The sequence below is a fragment of the Seriola lalandi genome, unplaced genomic scaffold (assembly GCF_002814215.2).
Source record: "Seriola lalandi dorsalis isolate HSWRI2012SDOR001 ecotype SW California unplaced genomic scaffold, Sedor1 jcf7180002054425, whole genome shotgun sequence".
NCBI lineage: Eukaryota > Metazoa > Chordata > Actinopteri > Carangiformes > Carangidae > Seriola > Seriola lalandi.
In genome coordinates, this window is record NW_019524978.1 from 984,244 (window position 1) to 1,004,230 (window position 19,987).

At 41.1% G+C, this 19,987-nt stretch overlaps 2 protein-coding genes across 3 annotated transcripts in view; both read right to left on the bottom strand.

Moving 5' to 3' along the window:
- Positions 1–240: 240 nt before the first annotated feature.
- On the bottom strand, positions 241–7,747 carry pnisr (PNN-interacting serine/arginine-rich protein). Its single transcript, XM_023410472.2, has 11 exons — positions 7,641–7,747; positions 7,007–7,115; positions 6,676–6,852; positions 5,217–5,452; positions 4,668–4,830; positions 3,743–3,933; positions 3,424–3,564; positions 3,198–3,297; positions 2,505–2,558; positions 1,871–2,065; positions 241–1,550 (listed from the first exon to the last, which is right to left on the bottom strand). Exons 2-11 carry the CDS (start codon positions 7,092–7,094, stop codon positions 430–432), a joined length of 2,466 nt encoding a protein of 821 aa, XP_023266240.1. The 5' UTR covers positions 7,095–7,115; positions 7,641–7,747; the 3' UTR covers positions 241–429.
- A 5,374-nt stretch (positions 7,748–13,121) lies between these two features.
- usp45 (ubiquitin specific peptidase 45) overlaps positions 13,122–19,987 on the bottom strand; it is a 35,794-nt gene continuing 28,928 nt past the window's right edge. For both annotated transcript variants that reach the window (XM_023410480.2, XM_023410479.2), the window contains exons 14-18: positions 17,595–18,267; positions 17,167–17,264; positions 16,825–16,911; positions 16,409–16,553; positions 13,122–15,248 (exon numbers count right to left, since the gene is read on the bottom strand). In XM_023410480.2, coding sequence (XP_023266248.1) covers positions 15,118–15,248; positions 16,409–16,553; positions 16,825–16,911; positions 17,167–17,264; positions 17,595–18,267 — 1,134 coding nt within the window. In that variant the 3' untranslated portion in view covers positions 13,122–15,117. The remainder of the gene's footprint in view (positions 15,249–16,408; positions 16,554–16,824; positions 16,912–17,166; positions 17,265–17,594; positions 18,268–19,987) is intronic.

Sequence of the window (19,987 nt, forward strand, 5' to 3'; positions counted from 1 at the left end):
TCAAGAGAAGCACATCTACCCTGTGCAGCATTGTACAAAGCTAGAAATGCGTTTGTTTGGTTGACCTGGACATTACTATGGCTTATTTAATTTTCACCCTCTACTCTGGGCAGGAGACAGTTTCACATTTTAACAAGGTGCTAAAAACTCTACTAAGGCAACAGAGGGCAATAAGGACACTTAAGGAAACTGGCTAGAAATTCATCAGTGGCAAATTTACATTTGATAGATAAAACCATCATTAGGCACTAAAACTCTTTATTGCATCACTTGACTTTACACAGTTAAGTTGACAATTTCTCAAAATATTCAGGCAACAATTTTCCTTTAGATATTGAAAATATATTGATTAAAAGGAATCCAGAGAAATCACAATGAGACATACAATGAGAACATACAATAGGAAAAAAGGAGAAAAAAAAACGAATACTACCTTGATCGTGACTTAGACTTGTGTTTGCGGCTTGCCTTCTTACCAGACTTGTGAGATTTTTCCGTCGACCTTGAGCGACTACGTTTTGATTTCTTAGATTTCTTTTCCTTGCTAACTTCAGGGGTAGGGGATCTACTAGATTCGGAGTCTGAGTGCCTCTTGCTAGCTTTGGCGGAGCCCTTCTTGCTGGCTTTACTATCGTGCCGAGAGTGCTTGTCACTCTGAGAGTCCGTGCATGAGTCACTCTCCTTCCTTTTCTTCGATTTTCCATTCTCCTCTGCAACTACAGAGCTTCCTTTTTCCTTCTCTTTTTCCTTCTCTTTGGCTTTTGGTTTTTCTTTCTTTTTATCGGACTCTTTCTCCCGATCCCTATCCTTGTCTTTATCTTTCTTTTTCTTATCTTTCTCATGGCTACGACTCCTGTCTCTCCTCCTCTCTCTGTCTTTGCTGGAGGCCTTCTGCTTGTGTTTGCTGCTACGACTATGACTGCTGTCCCTGCGCTCTCGGCTCCTCTTCCTCTCCTTATCCCTTTCTTTCTCCTTCTCCCTGTCTCTGCTGCGACTGCGGCTGTCTCTGGCCCTGGCCCTGCCTCTGTCTCTCTCTCTGGATCTGGACCTACTCCTGCGACTCCTGCGTTCCCTAGAGTCACTGCGGTCTTTCTTGTGGCGACCTGATCTTTCAGCACTGCTCCTCCTCCTGTCCCTGACCTTCTCACTACGATGTCTATGGGAACTGTGGCTGCGGCTGCGCCGGCGAGCCTTGTGAGACGAAGAGCGACTACGCCTCCTCTTCCTTCGTGGGGAGGATGATCGAGAGGAGCTGCGGGAAGATGCTGAAGAAGAAGAGGAGGATGAAGAGCGACTGCTGCTGTGGCTGGAGGTGGAGAGGGAGCTGCTGCTGTGACCATTGGCTGGGGAATCGCTGCCACCTCGCCCTGATCGCTCCTTCCCTCTGCCAGAGTGCTTGCCTTCACTACCCTCCTTTTCACTACGGGACCTACGCCTCTCTACCAAGGGCTCCGCCTCCCTCTCTTTTACTTCCTGTTTGTGTGGATTCTCTACCTGGCCCTCATCATATTCCCCCTTTTCTCTGATCAACCTCTCCTTCACCATCTCTTCTGTGGAAAAAACAACAAAGAAGGTTAAACTAGTTTGGATCTTTTAACTCCTAGTCACACTCTTTAAAAAAAAAACTTAATTCCAGACCAGTGTCAACATGTTCCTTGGTTTTGGATTATTATACCAACCTCATTGGAAACAGACAAAGCAAATTACCTACGTAAAAAGTACAAGTTAGAAAAAAAGTTTGAGAACATTTTTATTTTGGTTAAAAGTATTAGCACATCTGCTTTTTCCCAATTCAACATTTTGAGGTATTAGAGTCAAGCCATGCGGCGTGTTCCAAGTCTAAACATGCAAAGACACAGACATGTCTTACCACGGGCGAGCAGAGCCTCTTGCGCCTGTTTCTCTTGCAGCTGCTGCATTTCCCGTTCTTTGCGGCGGAAGGCATCCTGCTTCTCTCGGATGCGGTGGCGTAATTCCTCCTCATCTGTGTCGGAGGATTCGGACCCTCGCACGCTGCGATCATCCTCATCCTCACTCTCATCTGAACCATAGTCACCAAGCCCGCCTGCCATAACAGAGCCCCCAGGTTGTTGAGTGTTGGAAAGGATCAAGATCCATTCTCAAAATCAGGTTTCAACTTCTGAAACCCCTCAATCCCAACCCAAGGTCCCATCAGTCCCAATGAAAGGTACTTTTATCCTGGATAACTTCATATCACACTAATAATACAAACTAATACATACATAGAGTCCCTACGGAATAATATTAATATAAATAATAATATATATACTTTGTATTTGAGCGCATGCTTCTAACATCAAGTGCTAAACCCGAATAAATCAGTAGGATGCCAAATCTGCCTTAATCAACCTTCAAAATTAGGAAGCGTATTTGGGTGTTATATCTTGCAGCTTTTCTCATGTTCCTACTAACACCGGGCCATGAATTAAAAACTCAAAATATTTTCCTTCCCTCCCCCCAGTGACAGAAAAAGGGATACTCACTGAGACCAGTCAGAGAAGCCAGTGCACTTGACTGTGCCAGCTGTTTTGCAGGAGCTTTGATTCACATCAACAACAGGAACAACATGTTAAAACACATACTGCCATTTTCTCAAAGGCAAGAGAGTCGCTAGAGAAGGGGGTCACAGATAAAGCACTATTCACAAGAGCTGCCGTTGGTAACAAGAGAAAAAACAAACAAAAATAAAAACAAAACAAAAATGAAAAAAAGATGGAGAAAAGAGAGAGGGTTAACAAACAAACTTCTGTCAACACAATCCAAGTCAAACAGTCGGACTGGAAGGAAAGAACCAATCTGTACTAATGCACAGTCACTGCAATGGAGGAAGTCTCTTGTATCTATAAGTGGGTGCTGGTCAGAGTCAATGCTGAGACTTTATTCAGCCATACAGTCTTTCAGCAGGACCTTCAATACCATGATGAACAGGTTTTCAAATAGTGTTTGTGAGAAACATTGCTCTGCTCTCTCTCCTTCTGATGCATTAGCAGAGAATGGTTGAAAATGCATATCAGACATACTCCCATGTTTGCTGCTCAATCAGCCTAGTTTACAGGGCATAATTGAGTCACGTATAAAGAGATTATTAAGCACATAATGGATTCTCTTTAGATTTAAACATAATGTCTCTGTGACAAGTATAGATGATGCATAAACTGGAAAAGGCAAAAGCAGACCTCGAGTGGCTTTCCGGTGAGTCTCTTTGGCCACATGCAGGATTTCTTCATTTGTGACCTCAAGAAGGATCTCTGTCAAAAGTGTTTTTGTGATGATCATCTTAAAACAAGAGGGAAAAAACAGAATCCATTAGTGTAAATAAATCTCATTCAAACACAGATCAGCTACAACTTTGTACATGCAAAAAAAACCCAAACAAAACATGATCTAAATGGTCAAACTGACCAGCTGAAATTCCCTTTCCTCCTCAGTCATTTCAGGTTCACTGTCCTCTGCTGGAGGCGAAGGGCTCCGGCCAGAAAACTCCTTTTTTATGGAGGTCTTTTCTTCATCGTCATTGTCATCATTTCCCTCATCGTCACTGTCCTGATGCAGACACAAGCAGAGATTGAGTTTCAATCAACATTGCAGCAAAGTGTGCATCATTTGTAAATGCAATCCTTGCTACATATACAGATACAAGTGCCAGAGAAAACAGTTCATGACCCTACACAAAGTGTAAACTGTTTTTCAAAGGATTCAAGGCCAGAAGTGGGTTACTTACAAATTTGCTCTTGCGGGGCATGCGTGGCCCATCACCCTCCTTGTCTGCATCGTGCTCTTTGCCATCATCTTTTGCCATTTCTGCACGCTCCTTCTCCATTCGTTCCCGCTCCAGCTTCTTCTGCTTCTCTCTGTCCATCTTTTCAAGGCCCTCGCGGATCCAAGCAGGTAGTGTTCGTCTTTTTACAGCATCTGACGGTGAAAGTCAAGGTCAAAAGGAGTTATCCACATACTGCCACTTTTTTAAAAGGTGTCAACTCTTCTGGGGCTTTTACATTCATGTTTAGAATAGTTTGTAAAATTACCTATGTTCATTTTCTTTTTACCATGCTGACAGTTTCCTGAGCTAAAACTGTGTCAAACACAGAGTTATAAGAGTTCAACTTTCACGAAGAAGCAAGAGTGCAAACTGTATGCTATATAGAATTGCAACTGACAATTATAACCATGAACAGTTAATCTGACAATAGTTTTCTTGTTTAATCAATTAATAAGTTGGTCAATATAATGTCAGTAGAGAAAAACACTCATTAGAATTCCCTAAAGCTTGAAAAAAATGTCATGAAATTGCTCAATTTGTTTTTAGCAACACTCCTAAATCCTAAGACTTCCAATTTAATATCACAGAAGACAAAGAAAGGTAGCAAATCTTTGCAATTAAAAACTGAAGTAATGTTTCACATTTTTGCTTGAAAAACAACAAAGAAACAATTAATCTACTATCAAAATAGTTGCCAGTTCATTTTCTGTCAATCAATTACTCATTTCTGCTCTAATATTATATCAGTGCTATAATTTGAAAGACAAGGGGTGAATTCACAGCATTTTACCATCATTCTGCATCACGTTGTGCAAACAGGGAAGGGATGATAACAGAATCATCATAACATGAATGCTGCCTGTTAGTTGAGTGAAAACACACTCACCTAGCGGTGCTGGGGCCTCCTGTTTGACAGGGAGCTGGATGGGTGATCTGGGCCGGTCTCTGAACGTGGGTGGTCTGGTATCTCGTCTGTTCTGAGGAGGACCCTGCCAGTATGGAGAGTGGAAGCCCGCAGGCGTGGGGGCAAAGGATGAAGCGGCTCCATGCTGTGGAGAGACACCACACACTGAAAATTAAAGGAAGTTCAAAGTACGGAAGGTCCTGTTACTGCCACCAAGGGGCATTTACTGCACGTGGGGCTGTTGTTGTCTTTCCCCAGATTATTTTAGCTGACATTTCTCCATCAGTTCTAAATGCGCTTGAAAGTCTGTTTGCTTTAAAGAGAACAAAATCAGCTGATAAAATAAAACCAAACCATGCTGGATCCTCAACAAGCCAACACTTTCCTCTGCACGGCATCAAGAAAGCAATGACTGATACACCTAGATGCTGGGACCCGGCAAAGTTTCTATGGATTGCTCCTTCTTGTGTTACTTGGTTGTCACACTAAAACCCAAACGCTTCAACAGTTTCTATTGTAGCATCTGCATACCTGATAATCAAACTGGTTCATGGCCATGGGGGCCATGGCGTAGCTGTCGGGCTGTGCCCCATACCCATGGCTGTTCTGGGGGTAAACCCCGTGGTGGGTCTCAGAGTTGAACTCCACGCTGTCCTGGCTGTTGCTGTCCTCACTGGGGTTCACCACATCCATTGGTCCTGACCCTGGAGGGATCCAGGCCTGGTCAGGGGGTGGAGGAGGAGGGGGCTGTCCGTGTATTCCCCATTCTGATGAAGAGTAAATAAAAGCCAGTGATATCATGAATATTGTCTATTGACAAACAGAATTTCTGCTTAATGACATGATAACATATGTCCAACACACACTTGGTTCTGATGTTTCACATCTATTTGAGCTCTTATACTAAAAGGTCACAAAATAGCTTTTCTGATTAATCCTGATTATTATTTTAACCAGCCAATATTGATTCTTAAACTTCCAAGAGCAATCTTTGCATTTGCAACTTTTCTCAGTCAACATGTAATATCCACACTAAATATTATGTGTATGCAGTGGTTATTTGTTGTACATTGTTCAGTTAGAGCTGCATGATGTGTCAAATGTCTACTTTTTGTAAACTGGGTTATTAAAACATGAAAAAAAAGTTATTTTAAGGAAACAAGAGGGAAAGACTGAAAAGAAACTCTGCACTATCTGTTTGTTGAAGGGATATCATCTCTGGCTACAAGATGTGAAGCCGTCGAAGTCAACTGAACAGTGTGTGGATTCTCTTTTATTTAGTATGTCCCTGTAGGGGAGTTAACACTAGCAAGGCAGCTGTCTGCAGATATCAGACTAATGCCTTATCAGCCACATACAGTGCAGATGAATTAGTGAGCAGACTTTCAGTTACTGTCCTGTGATCATTAAAGAGGATGTCTGTCTTTAGCTGAAACTTCTGGTACTGACAGTCCATGTGTAATTGTATGCGATAACATTTATCATTTTAAAATATGCATAATAATGTTCCACTAGTAACTGCTGCAGGTTTTTCATTAGTCTTGCTCAACTGTTTTGCACATGTAGGCCTATAAAATATAGGTGTGTCATGTTTTAGTCATTCTGCTTTTGCCAAGGAGGATAAATCCTTGGTCTACATCTGTAATGTGAACTATACACAATTTTATATTCAAGGAATCAACAGAGTTGCTCACATGATGAATGTAATAGAAACTTTGATTCATCAGATATATACTGAAAAAATTCTGGACTTTGTGAATCAAAATCAAATCAAATCAGGAGATCAGTGCCAATATCCAGCCCTAACCAGTACTGACTGGTGCACCTACATCATACATGCATTGATGAGTTTCACATACCCAGTACCACTGCTAATATACAATGGAAAAAATGTTGTGACAAAGTCATACATTCTGCAATACAAAAGAGGAGAATAAAGAAGGTGAAAAACAGGAAAAACATCCAACAGCTCAGGTGGATAACTGCATACCTGGCTGCCACATTCTGCCAAAGGCTGGGTCACCCTGGAAAGCACCATGGTTGCTTTGTCCGACAGGTTCAAGGCCTGGGATATCCTGGCCATTGGGCTGAATGTTCTGCTGCTCTGCTCCTGTTGACTCCTTTTGGGCTATCCATGCCTGTGCCAGAGCAGCCCAGTCCACTTGACCTGCACAAAGCCAAAGAGAAAACGCAGATTTGAACAACAGAAATGCAGGTGTAGAGAAAGTCTTATTATCAAGGTAATTTTGAGCTTTGCAAGAAGACCTGCAGATTTCTTTACAATAGACTGCTTTCATGGTGCATGTGCATCGCTCACTGACCTGGATCTTGCTGGTGCTGGAAAGACTGCATCCACTGCTGCTGGCTCAGAGGCCACTGCGGCCAGGGCTGTCCTCCCTGGTCCCACATCACTCTCCCCTCGATTCACACCTGAAATATTCATGCCAGCTACACTTAGCACGCACGCTTTGCATCTCTTTTGCTGACATGACAAGAGTATTTTATGTGCTATAACATTACACTTTGGTTTAGTCTGGTGGATAGTAAAAAGTGAACGTTAGCTTCAATTAAAGTGCTAACGTTACCTTAGGCTAACCGGCTATCTGTATGTTGGCGAGCCCAGTTAGCTAGAAACCATTCCCTCTGGTAATGGTGGAGACAAAGCTATGCACTATGATGGCTTGTGGCATTACTGACGCATGATACTGTAATAAATTCAGGGCCAGTGAAATATAAACCTCTCAATCTCTAGTCATACGTTTGTGAGCTAAGGAAGCTCACTCAAGCTAACGACAGCTAACGTTAGCTAAGAAAAGACGAACGCTAACAGATAGCAGCACCATTATCTTACCGGGTGAACAAATGTGCCGCTACGGTTAAATTACAATTCGTGCTAATTGGAAAGTGCGAGGGAAACTTATACCAACGCTGTGCTTTGAGTAACATATTCCCCACCTTTTCCAGATAGTTTTCTCTCCAGCGCTGCGGCTTGAAATCAAAATGGCTGCACAAGTGAGCTTCTCGAAGGAAGTGTGAACAGAGGCGCTGCTGCTGCTGCCTTCAGAGGTCACCGGGAATGTTGGAATTCTCGCTTTTTGTATAATTAGAATTTTGTGACGCTGCGCGCCTCTTAAAAGTAGTTGCTAGTTGCAAGTCCTTGAAATAGAAAGGCGAGGAGGTGCTCTCTGACATAGCATGTAGATTAGCCATGAGTCTAAAATATAGTAACAATACGCCTTCGTGTCATATTTGGGATCTTTTTATTTACCCCTGTTCCAAATAGTTGTATTTGTTGTTTTCATTTAGATAGATGTATATATGTATTCATATTATATTCGAATGGCATGAGCACAACTTTAATCAGTAGATTTAATGTGACCAATCTAGTTATTAAAAGAATAACAGCCCTGTTTACTACAGCTCTGCCTACTAAAAAAGCGTCTTTAGTCTACAATTAGTTGGATTTAGGGCATTCCTACATTGTTGTGGCTAATCTTGGTTAGTTTTTTGGTTAATTATTTGGCTAAATTGTCGGCTAGATGTCCGTAGTTTCTCCTTTAACCTGTGAGTTTTTACTTTTCGCTAAGTCTTCTTCATTAAGACTTGGAGGTTACGAGCAGCACGTAAAGGCAGCATTGACACCGCGAGAGTTCCAGGCGCTGATGAGATCGATGCTAATAATGTGTATGACAGTGTCAGTCAGGTCATTGCTGTTATTAGAACCTGAAATATTGCAGTCACTAGATGGTGCATCCACTGTGTGCTTGTCCCATTAAAGACGAGAATATACATTCATGAAGATTTGGGTCTTTTTACACAGGTATTCAGAAAATACGCACTCACCTCCCGAATCTCTCTTAGCAAAAGAGCAAACAGTAGCCTAACACACAGGGTGTCAATGTGTTAAAATATTTTTTGATTGACATTCAAAAGTGCAGGACTAGGGCTTCACTCTGTGTGTCAGCTGGTTCATAAATTTTTGATTAATTGTAATTTCGCTTGAGAATAGAGATATGCTCCACTAAAACATAATGTCCATTGACACACCAGGTCCTTGAGATAAATCCAGTTTACTTACCTGACCATCTTCACCCTGTGATGTAGAAGGTGTCTGTGTCAAAATCCAAAGTCTGTTATTTCCAACCGTTGTTATTTCCGCTGATTCTGCGCTTACATTGAACTGATTCCAAAATAAATTTATGGTTAATCAGATGCTGGAGCTGTTTAATGTTCCAGTACAAGACAATCATATTTCGTCTGATAAACATCAAAACCAACAATCTCAGGCTGTAAAACCTTCTTTAAAAAAATAAAATAAAAAGGAAACCTACTTTAACATGCAGTTTTTTACATTTTTAAGCAAAATCTTTAGAGAAACTAGTTTTTAATGAGCTAAACACCTTTTTAAACTCAAACTCAAACATACTAAAAAGTAGTGAACAATATCAGTACAAATCTTGGTACCAACAAGCCTGCAGGTCCGGTGCTGCTTGACCTGAGTGCTGCCTTTGACACCTTAGACCACCAGATTCTTAGGTTAAGTGAGCATGTCCAAACTTAAATTTCTCTCTCTGAGTGACACAGAGAGACTGATGATCACTTTTTTAACTAGCAGATATTAGCACAATAAATAAGCTACATTTAATTCAAAATTGTGCTGACTAAGACAAAAAGGAGAGCACACATTAAGCCCAATTAGTCTCTACACTAGTTAGTTTTTGTATTGATTTTAAAATTCTTTTATTAGTTTATAAAGCACTACATGGCATTGCACCAGACTACGTCTCAGAAATGCTTTTGCTTTATGAACCAGGAAGAGGAAGGTCCCCTCAGATCCTCCAGTTCTTCTCTTTTAGCTGATCCCAGGAACACAAACATCTGGAGATGCTGCTTTCAGCTGTTACACAATAAGCTGCTGGAACAGTCTTCCAGAGGAGCTGAATATTTTGATATTTTTTAAACCTAAACTAAAAACCCATGTATTCAGTCTGTCTTATATGTAGTTGTTTTTTTTTTTTATAATTTCATGGTTATTGTACTTTCAAAGAGGTCTTGGATGTTGATTTCAGTGACTCTACAATGAGAATCTCTGCAGGCTTCAAACAGTCTTCACCTTGAAAACACACTGTTCATTTTGTGTCTGAATGATCAACTGTGTTTGAGCACTATAAATATTCGCTGTCCCTTTGACTGTTAAACCTGTTCTGAATTTTGATAAACGGCAACAAAACATCTCCTGTCATCTCTACAGTGCAGGGTGACCTGACCAGCAGTGCTGAACCTCCTGCTAACTCCACCATCCACAACGGTTTCGAACAAAAGAAGCAGAGGAACAGCCGGCACTCAGCCCAGAATCTGCTGTTATGTCTCTTCCACGAGTTCTTCTGAACCCCTCTCCTCACCCTCCCACCAACACCTCCAACAGCAGCCAACGCTCACACCAGATCCTCACTCCGCCTTTGATACCACTCGTGCTGACGAGTCTCCTGTCACCTCTGCAGTACAGGATGACCTGATCGTCACGCAGCAGCCAGTCAGGGTGGATGAGTCCTTCAACACCATAACAGGTAGGAGTTATTATTGATGTTGACTTGTGTCTGAGCCATCAGGTCCACTCAGAGACAGAATCAAATTCCCTCTGTAAAACATCATTTTAGCAATGCATTGCATTGAGGCATGCCATTGTAATTGTGTTACATACTGTAATTTCTATATTAAATACTGCATATATTGTAAAGGCTCAGTATCTGGGGCTGCATTTCATGACTACTTTTATATCAAGGTGACAAAAACAAATAAATCTTTTCAACAAAAACAGAAGAAAGTGGGAGATGGCCATTTTTCAGCTGTGGGTATTTGTAACTTTGCAGATTCAGATTTGAAACATAAAACTATTACAATTAAATATGACGCGTTGTTATCAGTTTATCCAACAGAATAAAGAAGTCAGATTTGCTCCACTTAGACCGACTACAACATTAAAATGTTGTGTGCAGTGATGCATCAGCAGTAATAATCCACTGATATGACAGGAGTCATACTGCCACCTGATAAGTACTTTTACTTACTTAAAGCACATTTGCTTCTACAACCTTCAGACTTTTACTGAAGTTAGCTTTTTACTTGTAAAGCAATATTTTTGCATAGTGATATTACTACTTTTATTCAAGTAAAAGATCTCAGTACTTCCTCCGACACTCCATAATATCAACTGAAATATTAAAACTAGTTTATTTTGACACATGGCCACAAGATTAATTTAAAAAAAAAAAAAAAAAACAGAAACCTCCCACACTCACAAAACAAAACAAAAGCAAAACAGAAATTCTTCTATTTGGACAATCCAACCTATTAGATGGTTACGATAGTGCCATCGGCCCATCAGCCTCAGACTGTCACCCTGTTGTAAAGAACCCTGGTGTGATTTTTGACTGTGCCTTCAGATTTGATAAACAGATCAGCTCGGTTGTCAAGATTAGCTTTTCTCAATTAAGGCTCTTTAGTAAGGTGAGGGCCTACCTCCCTCCACATGATTTTGAGAGAGTAATTCATACCTTCACTACCTCTCGTTTAGATTATTGCAATTCTTTTTATGTTAGACTTGATCAGTTGTCACTCTGTCGCCTGCAGGCTGTTCAAAATGCAGACGCCCGACTTTTGACAGGAAAAAAAATGGCGTGATCACATCGCACCTGTACTGTCCTCTCTACACTGGCTTCCAGTCTATTTCAGTATCCAGTTTAAAATTTTACTACTTGTTTTTAAGAGTCTCAATGGCATGGCACCACCTTACATGTCCGAGCTCTTACAGCCTCACACTCCAGCTAGAGCGCCGAGGTCAACAAATCAGTTGCTCTTGGAAATTCCTAGATCCAGGCTCAGAAACAGAGGCGATAGAGCCTTTTCAGTGGCGGACCCCAGTCTGTGGAACAACCTACCTATTCACATAAGAGCTGCCCAGACCCTTGATCATTTTAAAACGCTGCTGAAGACCCATTTCTTCTAGCTGGCCTTCAGTCCTGGTTGAGCAAGATACCTTGGTTTTTATCGTGCAAGCACAATTTATTTTACAATTTTATTTGATGATGTTTTATTATTCATTTTGATTTATGTTAATAGGGATTGTGGATTACATTTATGTTTGTATAGCTTGTACAGCATTCTGGTCAACTTAGGTTGTTTTTAAATGTGCTATAGAAATAAACTTTGATTTGACTTGACATCCTTACCACTTCAGTTTATATTGTGTGCCACTTCATTTCTTTGGATGAAACTGTGATTCACCACATTACCACACACTAATCGCCTTGGGGCCTTCAGGGCCCATGAGAGTCTGATGTCTCAGTGCAGTTGTTTAGTTTGACCATTTGGTAATCCAGCCTTTTCTCCTCCCGAGTGCTTGTGCTTCTTAAAGCACAAATATGTTTCTATGGGTAGAGGGCAGCGGACTGTGCGCACACGTTGGTTATCTTTCCTGGATAAACTTCAATGGCAAGTTTAACATAGAAACATTTTCCAAAGCCAGACTAATGAGTCTGATTAGCCTGTAACTACAGAGTCAGGTGGAGAGTCTGGTGTGCAGTTGCTCTGCAGCTCTGATTAGATGTCACAGGTTTCCTAAGACATGTCTGAAATATAGTTTGTTGTATAAAAGGGTTATTTGCAGGTGTTGTTCAGCGCTCTGTCATGTGCTACGTTGGTGTTAAGATTGTGTTGTTGATGTGTATTCCCTGTGAAACGTTGTGTTGTGTGTTAATGCATGTCTGTGGTTTGGTGTGAGGCTAGGTGAGACTGGCAGTGACAGTGACAGTCACATGGTGAGAGCAGAAAGATTTAACCTCCACTGCTGGTAGATGAGCATCCCAGCACCACCTTATTAGTTTCTTACAACTGTCTCACACAGGCGGGAGGGTGCTTTTCATTAACTGAGATTAAATCACATCTAATGCTTCAGCAGCATGTCCTAGAGCCATGAGCCAACCCCGCCTCAACCCCCACTTTAAAAATAGACAAATACATTTCAGAAAAGATTTGATCTTTTTGTTGGTGGCGTCTTGACAACCTGCTTTAAAGCTCCAGCAGCATGACTGGGATGTCACAGCGTGTGGGAACGAGAGGACGCGTGAGGCGATGTTTTTGGACGTTGCCCTTTTCCTGATTCCACACCCACCTCCTCTTCACCAGCTCGCGACATGTTCTGAAGCAGTGCTGCTCTGCACCCGTCAGGGCCGATCACCGGTGAAGATGGGTTGAATATGGCGCCCTGGGATCTGCGGTGACAGCTGAGAGCAATGGTGGACAACATCTCGCTTACAGTAAAAAAAGGATGACATCAATTCCAAAGCAAAAAACACAAAATCCATTGTGATTTCTCGTCTACTAGTGCTGTTGCACAAGAGAGGCCACAGCATAAAGAGAGACGAGTCCTGTGAAATATTCAGTTCATAAATTAGATTTATTTCGATATAGGATGTAGTTATACTCATTCCAAATGTTTATTATTTCAAAACTGAACAAAACAAAACTGTCTTGAGGAAAAACCCTGCACGTCTGAAGCACCATGATTGTGAATTGTTACTCCTATGTACAATGACATATACTCCTTATTATTTTTGCTTACAGTAACTTATACTGTACATAAATACACCACACATACCCCTCTTTGCATTTGACTCTGCATATGTTTTTCTTCTCACTATGCACAGATTTCTTAAACCCGAAGCACAGGCACTGAATTTGTCCTTATTTCAAAAGAGAACAATAAACCTCTGAACTCTGATGCATGTTTCACACCTTTCCTTCTACTGTTTTGGCAAACAAGCAAGAAAATGTTTTCATCTAAAATATTTTCATAGAAAAAGATGACCAGCTCATCTAACAGACATTTCAAGAATAGGCAATACATTCATTTGAACATTAACCCATGCACATTACAGCAAAGATGTTTTTCTCATCCGGCTTGAAGCCTTCAAGGTTTTTTTTTTTTTTGTTTGTTTTTTTTTTAATAGTTTTCTTATTTGCTGGACCTTATTGATAATATTAGGGAATAAAAAGTCAGTCCTGCAGCGTCGACTCTTCCTCAAACATCTTCATGGTTTTGTGTGAGCGCCTACAGAGTTACAGTAGAGCTGAAATACAATGAAAGGCAAACAAGGTGCTTTGTTGGGCTGATTTACATTGTTTGTGCAACAGCACTCGAGAACCATACTGATGACCTTGAAAGAACAAATATTAAATAAACTCTGTATGATGTTTGGTTCTGATTTTCTGCTCTGACATGCAGCTGCAAAACTCATCTTTGGCAAATGTAACTGACAGTCTTACATTTATACATTCTGATGTAAAAAAAAAAAACAACAACTGTTGTTAACTGTTTTGTGCTACTCTTTAAAAGGTGCTGTGTGCAGCAATTTCCATCAGTGTGTTGATGTAGGCTACTGTAAGATCTGATCATTTGGTTTGTATTATTATCATAAACAAACAGGGGCTGAGGCTGAAACAATAACTCGCCACTATTCCACAGCATTGGGATTATTAGCGCTAGAGTCTCTCAGATGTGTGACCATATTTCCCATAAACTCTGTCATAACTCATGCTCAAATGTCCTCAGTAAAAAGGACAAACATGTCTGAATTCATTGTTCTGCTGCAGTTTCCTACCGTCTATCATCTGCCATTACCAGACACAGTCAAACGCATTTCTCAGCACGACTAAGTCAGTGCCAAACAAGGTCAAGTCTTTTGTGTAGTGCGCTGACAGAGGAGCCAGTCTTCTGTATAATGCTCCTGAGTTTTTACGTTATTTATAACAACTATGCCAATTTAATCTGGCAGTCGTTTACTGATGTGAAAATGGTACACACAACACCTTAAAACTACATTCTCCTGTCTCTCACTCACTCACTCACTCACACGTGTGTATGTGCACAGACACACACATACATACGGTATTGACATCAACTAGTCAGTTTAACATGCAATAACTCTGCTTATTTCCTGTTAGTTACTGTAACAAACTCCTTCATGCAGTTTAAATCCCAGGCACGTGGTCGTGACGGAGATAGACGATAAATTCAGAACAGCTCAGGTTCAATAACACTCTTTTCACTCAACCTCTTTTTAAAGGGTAGGATTTTTATAATAGAAACATGAATGACTCTATCAAAGCAGAAAATAATGACTTCAATGTCTGATGTTAATCTTTTATGTATCGAAGATATTTAGAAGTGCCCATTTTAGATTTAGATTTAAGAGTTTGCATGGACATAACACAATGGCCATTCTTCTCATGTATGAAAAGTGAGTGTACAGTGAAGTCTTTCCCTTTTCTTCCCTCCACACACTCACAGACACAGTAAGAGGAGTTGTACAGTCTGCACCAAAAACAATACAAAGGGAAAAATTTCTAGGGAAAACTACGTTCGCTGGTTACATTACAGCATTTCCTCATAAAAGAGCAGGTATGCCTGAGAGTTGAGTACCCTTGACTCTGGTACTGTCTGAACAGTAGTATCGCTGACGTACACCCACTGGCCCTGGGAGCTGCTGCTGGCCTCCCGTGCACCTAAAAGACACACAAAGCTTCAGTTGAGATGTGGGTATTTATTTGCCGTTGGGCTCGTCCTGGGGTGGGGATGTCACGAATACATGTAGGAAGCACTGTTTTGCACTCATTCTCTGTGGCCCATTCAGGGTATACTATCATGTTCAAGGTAAACACACATGGAAGACGGCTCCTCAGCAACAAAGCAACAACAAATCATGCTGTCCTTAGAGAAAGATGTACTTTGCCAAAACTTGCCAATGTTCTGTCTGTGTGCGCGTGTGTGTATGTGGGTTAGGTGGTTCCTGCCTTTATATTCTTCAGTTCAGTTCAGGTTGGTAGTTAAGAGCAGAAGCAGTGCTGTCCTTGCTGGTCTCCAACTGTTTCTTTCATTGTTATTTGCACTGTACCTGGAACTTGTACATAGTATTATAGCATTAAAAGCTACTGTATCTGCTAGAAATACTCTGCTTTCTGGAAGTTGTATGCGTAAGCTACACTTTTTCTTCTGTTTATTTTCAGTTAAGGACTTAGAATTATTTTTTTATTTCATTTATTTCCTTTGGTAGGTGGGTTAGTATAGCAATTCAACCATAGACATTTTGTTATTTTGGTCAGGGTTCACCCTGAAGGTAAGATTCTGTAATGTTATATAAAAGACGACATGTAATAAATGAGAGAAGCATAGTTTTCCAGTCTTATAAGGCCTGATTACTGAAGCGGGGAGGGGACGGGACCTTCTTTGATGTTGCACACGTTGCGTTTCGTTGACTTAATATTTTAACATATAGTCAAGTGACAGCGTGTGGAGGTGAACTGAGATGAAGGTATATACTGAACTACATGATTGGAACAGTCATTATAACATGTTTGAACCCTCTGTCATCACATACCAATGGCTCCAGTTATGTCAAGTCTTATATTAGCCTGTTAGTAGCAAGGACGAATGCTTTTTGAGTTTTCCAAGTACCTTTGAGCACTACACTTTGCTTAAGAAGAGAAAAGAAAAAAAGAGAAAACAACATGGATCTATACAAAACAAAGATCTCAATTCATTGTGCCCTTTTTATAGAACACATCTATAAGCTTAGGAGAAATGAGGCCTTTGCTGCACAAATATGGACTACTTTCATGAAGTGCAGGAAACAGATAAACCGTCTTAAAAGAACCTGAACCCTGACCTGACAGGTTCCTGTGGTGCTGTTCTGTTTTCCTCTGGGGAGCTCGCACTTTTACATAAGCAGTGTAGTGGCCTCCCCGCATTGAGCCACTATGTTCAACAATCCCATACAGACTGTAGAGGACACGCTCACCGGCTGCCAGGTTCTAGCAGAAATCAGAGAAAAAAAAAAAAAAAACATTAGTAAAAAGGGAAAAAGAGCTAAAAATAAAAAAAGAGAGAGAGAGAGAGAGAAGCCTCCCGGAACAGTCCCAACCAAGGACATTCATTACTAACTGAACTACTGAAGCATGGAGGAATAAACAAAACCCTTTGGCATAGTAAAAGTGAGATAGTATAAAATGTAAGTTTGACATAAAGGAGAGTCATTCACTTTCAACTACAATATTTTTTGACTTTGGATTAGTTGCTTCATACCTTGCAGGAGGCTGAACAGAATGGAGCCAGATCCAAGATCAGCGGAAAGTCAACATGGCGGTTCACCTTTCGTAAGTTCATCCCTGCCTTAAAACACAAAAACACAAAAACAGAACCACAGTCACTAACATTTGGGCTTGCAGACTAATGACGATTAATTAATTGATTGATCGTTAATGTTACCAATGATCAGTTAAAGATTGTGTTTAGAATTTGCAACGCTACTGTTTAGGATATGTAAAAAAACAAACCAAAAAAAACAAAGATATATACAAATATAAAAGCACTTGAATATCTGTTTGCTACAATGGAGAGTGATGAAAAGGCTGTGTGGCTGCTAACCTGGTGGAAGCGTTTAAGATGCAATGTGATGACTGGAGGCAGCGAGGATATCAGCATTTGCTTCCTGGCACTGGTGTAAATCTTCTCCACCTTCTTATCTGTGCAAACAACAACGGAAACACACGGACATGCCAGGTTTAACTGTTAAGACATTAATTCTGTTTTGTTCAAACAATCAAAGTCATTAATCTCTTGTAACAACAAATCAAATGGATAATGAGAGTTTGATATTTAAAAGATGGATTTCAGGTGGAGTATCACTTTAAGGGTTTCCTGCAGAGGGTTTCTTACAGAAAATCTGTGATGTATTCATCAGCTGTATAGTGTAATCTGGTGATCATTTTAAATAAAATTTGCAGGTAGACAACACTGACTGGTTGTTCATCCTCATTGCTCTTTGCAGTGTGGTTCCAGATGTTGTGTCTTACCAGCTGAGCTGCTCTTGCGCAGCTGTTTCTGTCTGCGTTCGGTGCAGCTCTCACACAGTAGCTTGTTGTTGCCCATCAGCAGTTCCACAGAGGTGAACTGGTGGAGGCAGGACTGGATGGAGCACTCCTTGGAGCTGGGTGTGTAACTGTGGGACAGCGCCTGGAAGGCTCCCTGGTGGTGCTGATGGTGGAGGTTATCTCTTGGCTGTGCTTCTCCCTGCTCCTCTGGAGAACAGTGCGTGGAAGGCAAGCAGTCCCCGGAACTGAAGCCCAGGTTGACTTTAGACACTGCAGAAACTAGCTGCTCTACGGCGCCACCATGCCTTGTGGAGGATGATGAGGAGGGGGAAGAGGCAGAGACAGGTGTAGGAGATGGAGTGAGGGTGGATGTTGACGATGGAGTGGACATGTGCCCGTGCCCATGCCCATGGCTGGAGGAGGGGGTGCGTGGGGCCCACTCACTCTCCGAGGCCTCACTGTCAGCATCATTACTGCTGTCCTGAGCACCTGAGTCTCTTTCACTGCCATCTGATAGGCTGCCCGCAGCGGCCATCTTGCAAACTGTAACACCGCGAGCTGATCCACTAGCTACCCCCTCCTCTTCTGGTCGCTCCGCACCACAGCCTGCTCCCTTCTCCTCCACAGTGCTTGAAGCCCTCCTGCTCTGTTGCTTCTGGGGAAAGGAGAACGGACACATTATCATTATCATAGACACAGTTAGTGTCATGGTTTAAAATAATTTTTCCATAAAAGTTGCTTTGACCAACTACAGAGGGACCTCTGTAATAATTTTTGCACAGCTCAAAAGTGTGTAAAATAATTCACATTTCCAGTGTAAAAGATTCTGACATTCTTCTGTGCAACATTTCCATGGGAGACCTAAGAAGGAATGCTGAAAATACTGACACTTAACCACAGAAATCACTTTAAAGCAGAACATTTCACTATGAAAAGAGACTTTTACAAGCTACAAGAGCTATACTACTACTGCTATACTGCTAGTAATTGGTTCGATCCCTGGCTCCTCCAGGCCGCAGGTCCAAGTGTTCTTGGGCAAGATACTGAACCCCACATTGCCCCTGATGGCTGTTCAATCGGTGTGTGATTGTGCATATGAGTGTGATGTATGTGAGTGAAGTATGAGGTATCGTAAAGTGCTTTGAGTGGTCAGTAAGACTTGAAAAGCGCTATATGAATGCAAGTCCATTGACCAAAAAAAGAATCTGCTCTCTCAGCACAAATATAATACAACGATCGAAACACTTGCAGTGAACACTTGCCCTCCGCCTAAATCAGCATAAGTATCCCATGTTACTTAGTCTGGAGTGGCATTGTGTAAACAGTCTTTACTGAACATCTGCGGCTCAAGTCAACCTGGAAACTGGAAGGGAAAGATTTCAGAGGTTAAAGATAAGCTACCAACTTCCAAACCATTACACCATGTTTAATTTGACATCATGTAATTCCCTTTCATCTCTATTGGTGGTAGAGTTATAAAGTAAATTGCACTTTTAAGTACATATTGTATTTATAGTGTATTTGTTGTTCTTGTTCTGCTCTATGTTGATTGTATTAGTGTGTAAGTCCATTGAGAGAAACAAACAGAGTCAAATCCTTTTATGTGATCACAAGCTTGGCCAATAAAGCTGATTATGATGGAACACAAAGCTGCAGCGTCCTTGCAGCCAATGTTGCTGCAGAGAAGCTACAAATTATAGAACATGAATCCTTCACTCACATCTAACACAACACAAAAGATCTACACAATCACCATAGTTTGAAGATGGGCACCCAAAATTTGTGTCACCAACTCAGTGTCTGAGCAAATGTGAAATATAGTCAAAATCTCCCCTTCTTGAGTTACAGCGTTGAATAATGGCCAGAAAAGTGTTTTTGCGCAGCATTATGATGTAACAGAGACCTTGACCTTTGACCTTTCTGATCACCAAAATCTGATTAGTTCATCTTTCCAAGTGAATGTTTATGCCAAATTTGTGCCGCTGAGTGGCTGGAGCTGGTCAAAGGTCAAAGGTCAAGGTAACTGTGACCTCTCAAAACACTAACTCAACATAACTCTAGAATTTATGTTCTAATGATGACACAATTTCACACAATTGTCTAATAAGATGAACGGATGAAGTGATAACATTTTCTATTCAAAAGGTCAAAGGTCAACTTCACTGTGACGTCATAAAAATTTAAACTAACATGAGTGAATGAGATATGTGCATTTGGCCCCAGCACTGAACGGTGCAATCATGATCATCAGTATACAGACAGAGAGAAACATAATTAATATGATTCAAAAAAACAAAAAGAACAAACAAAGAAGATAATTACCTGATCAGAAGTGTGAATGTGAACAGTAAAGAAAAACACACACATGTACACAC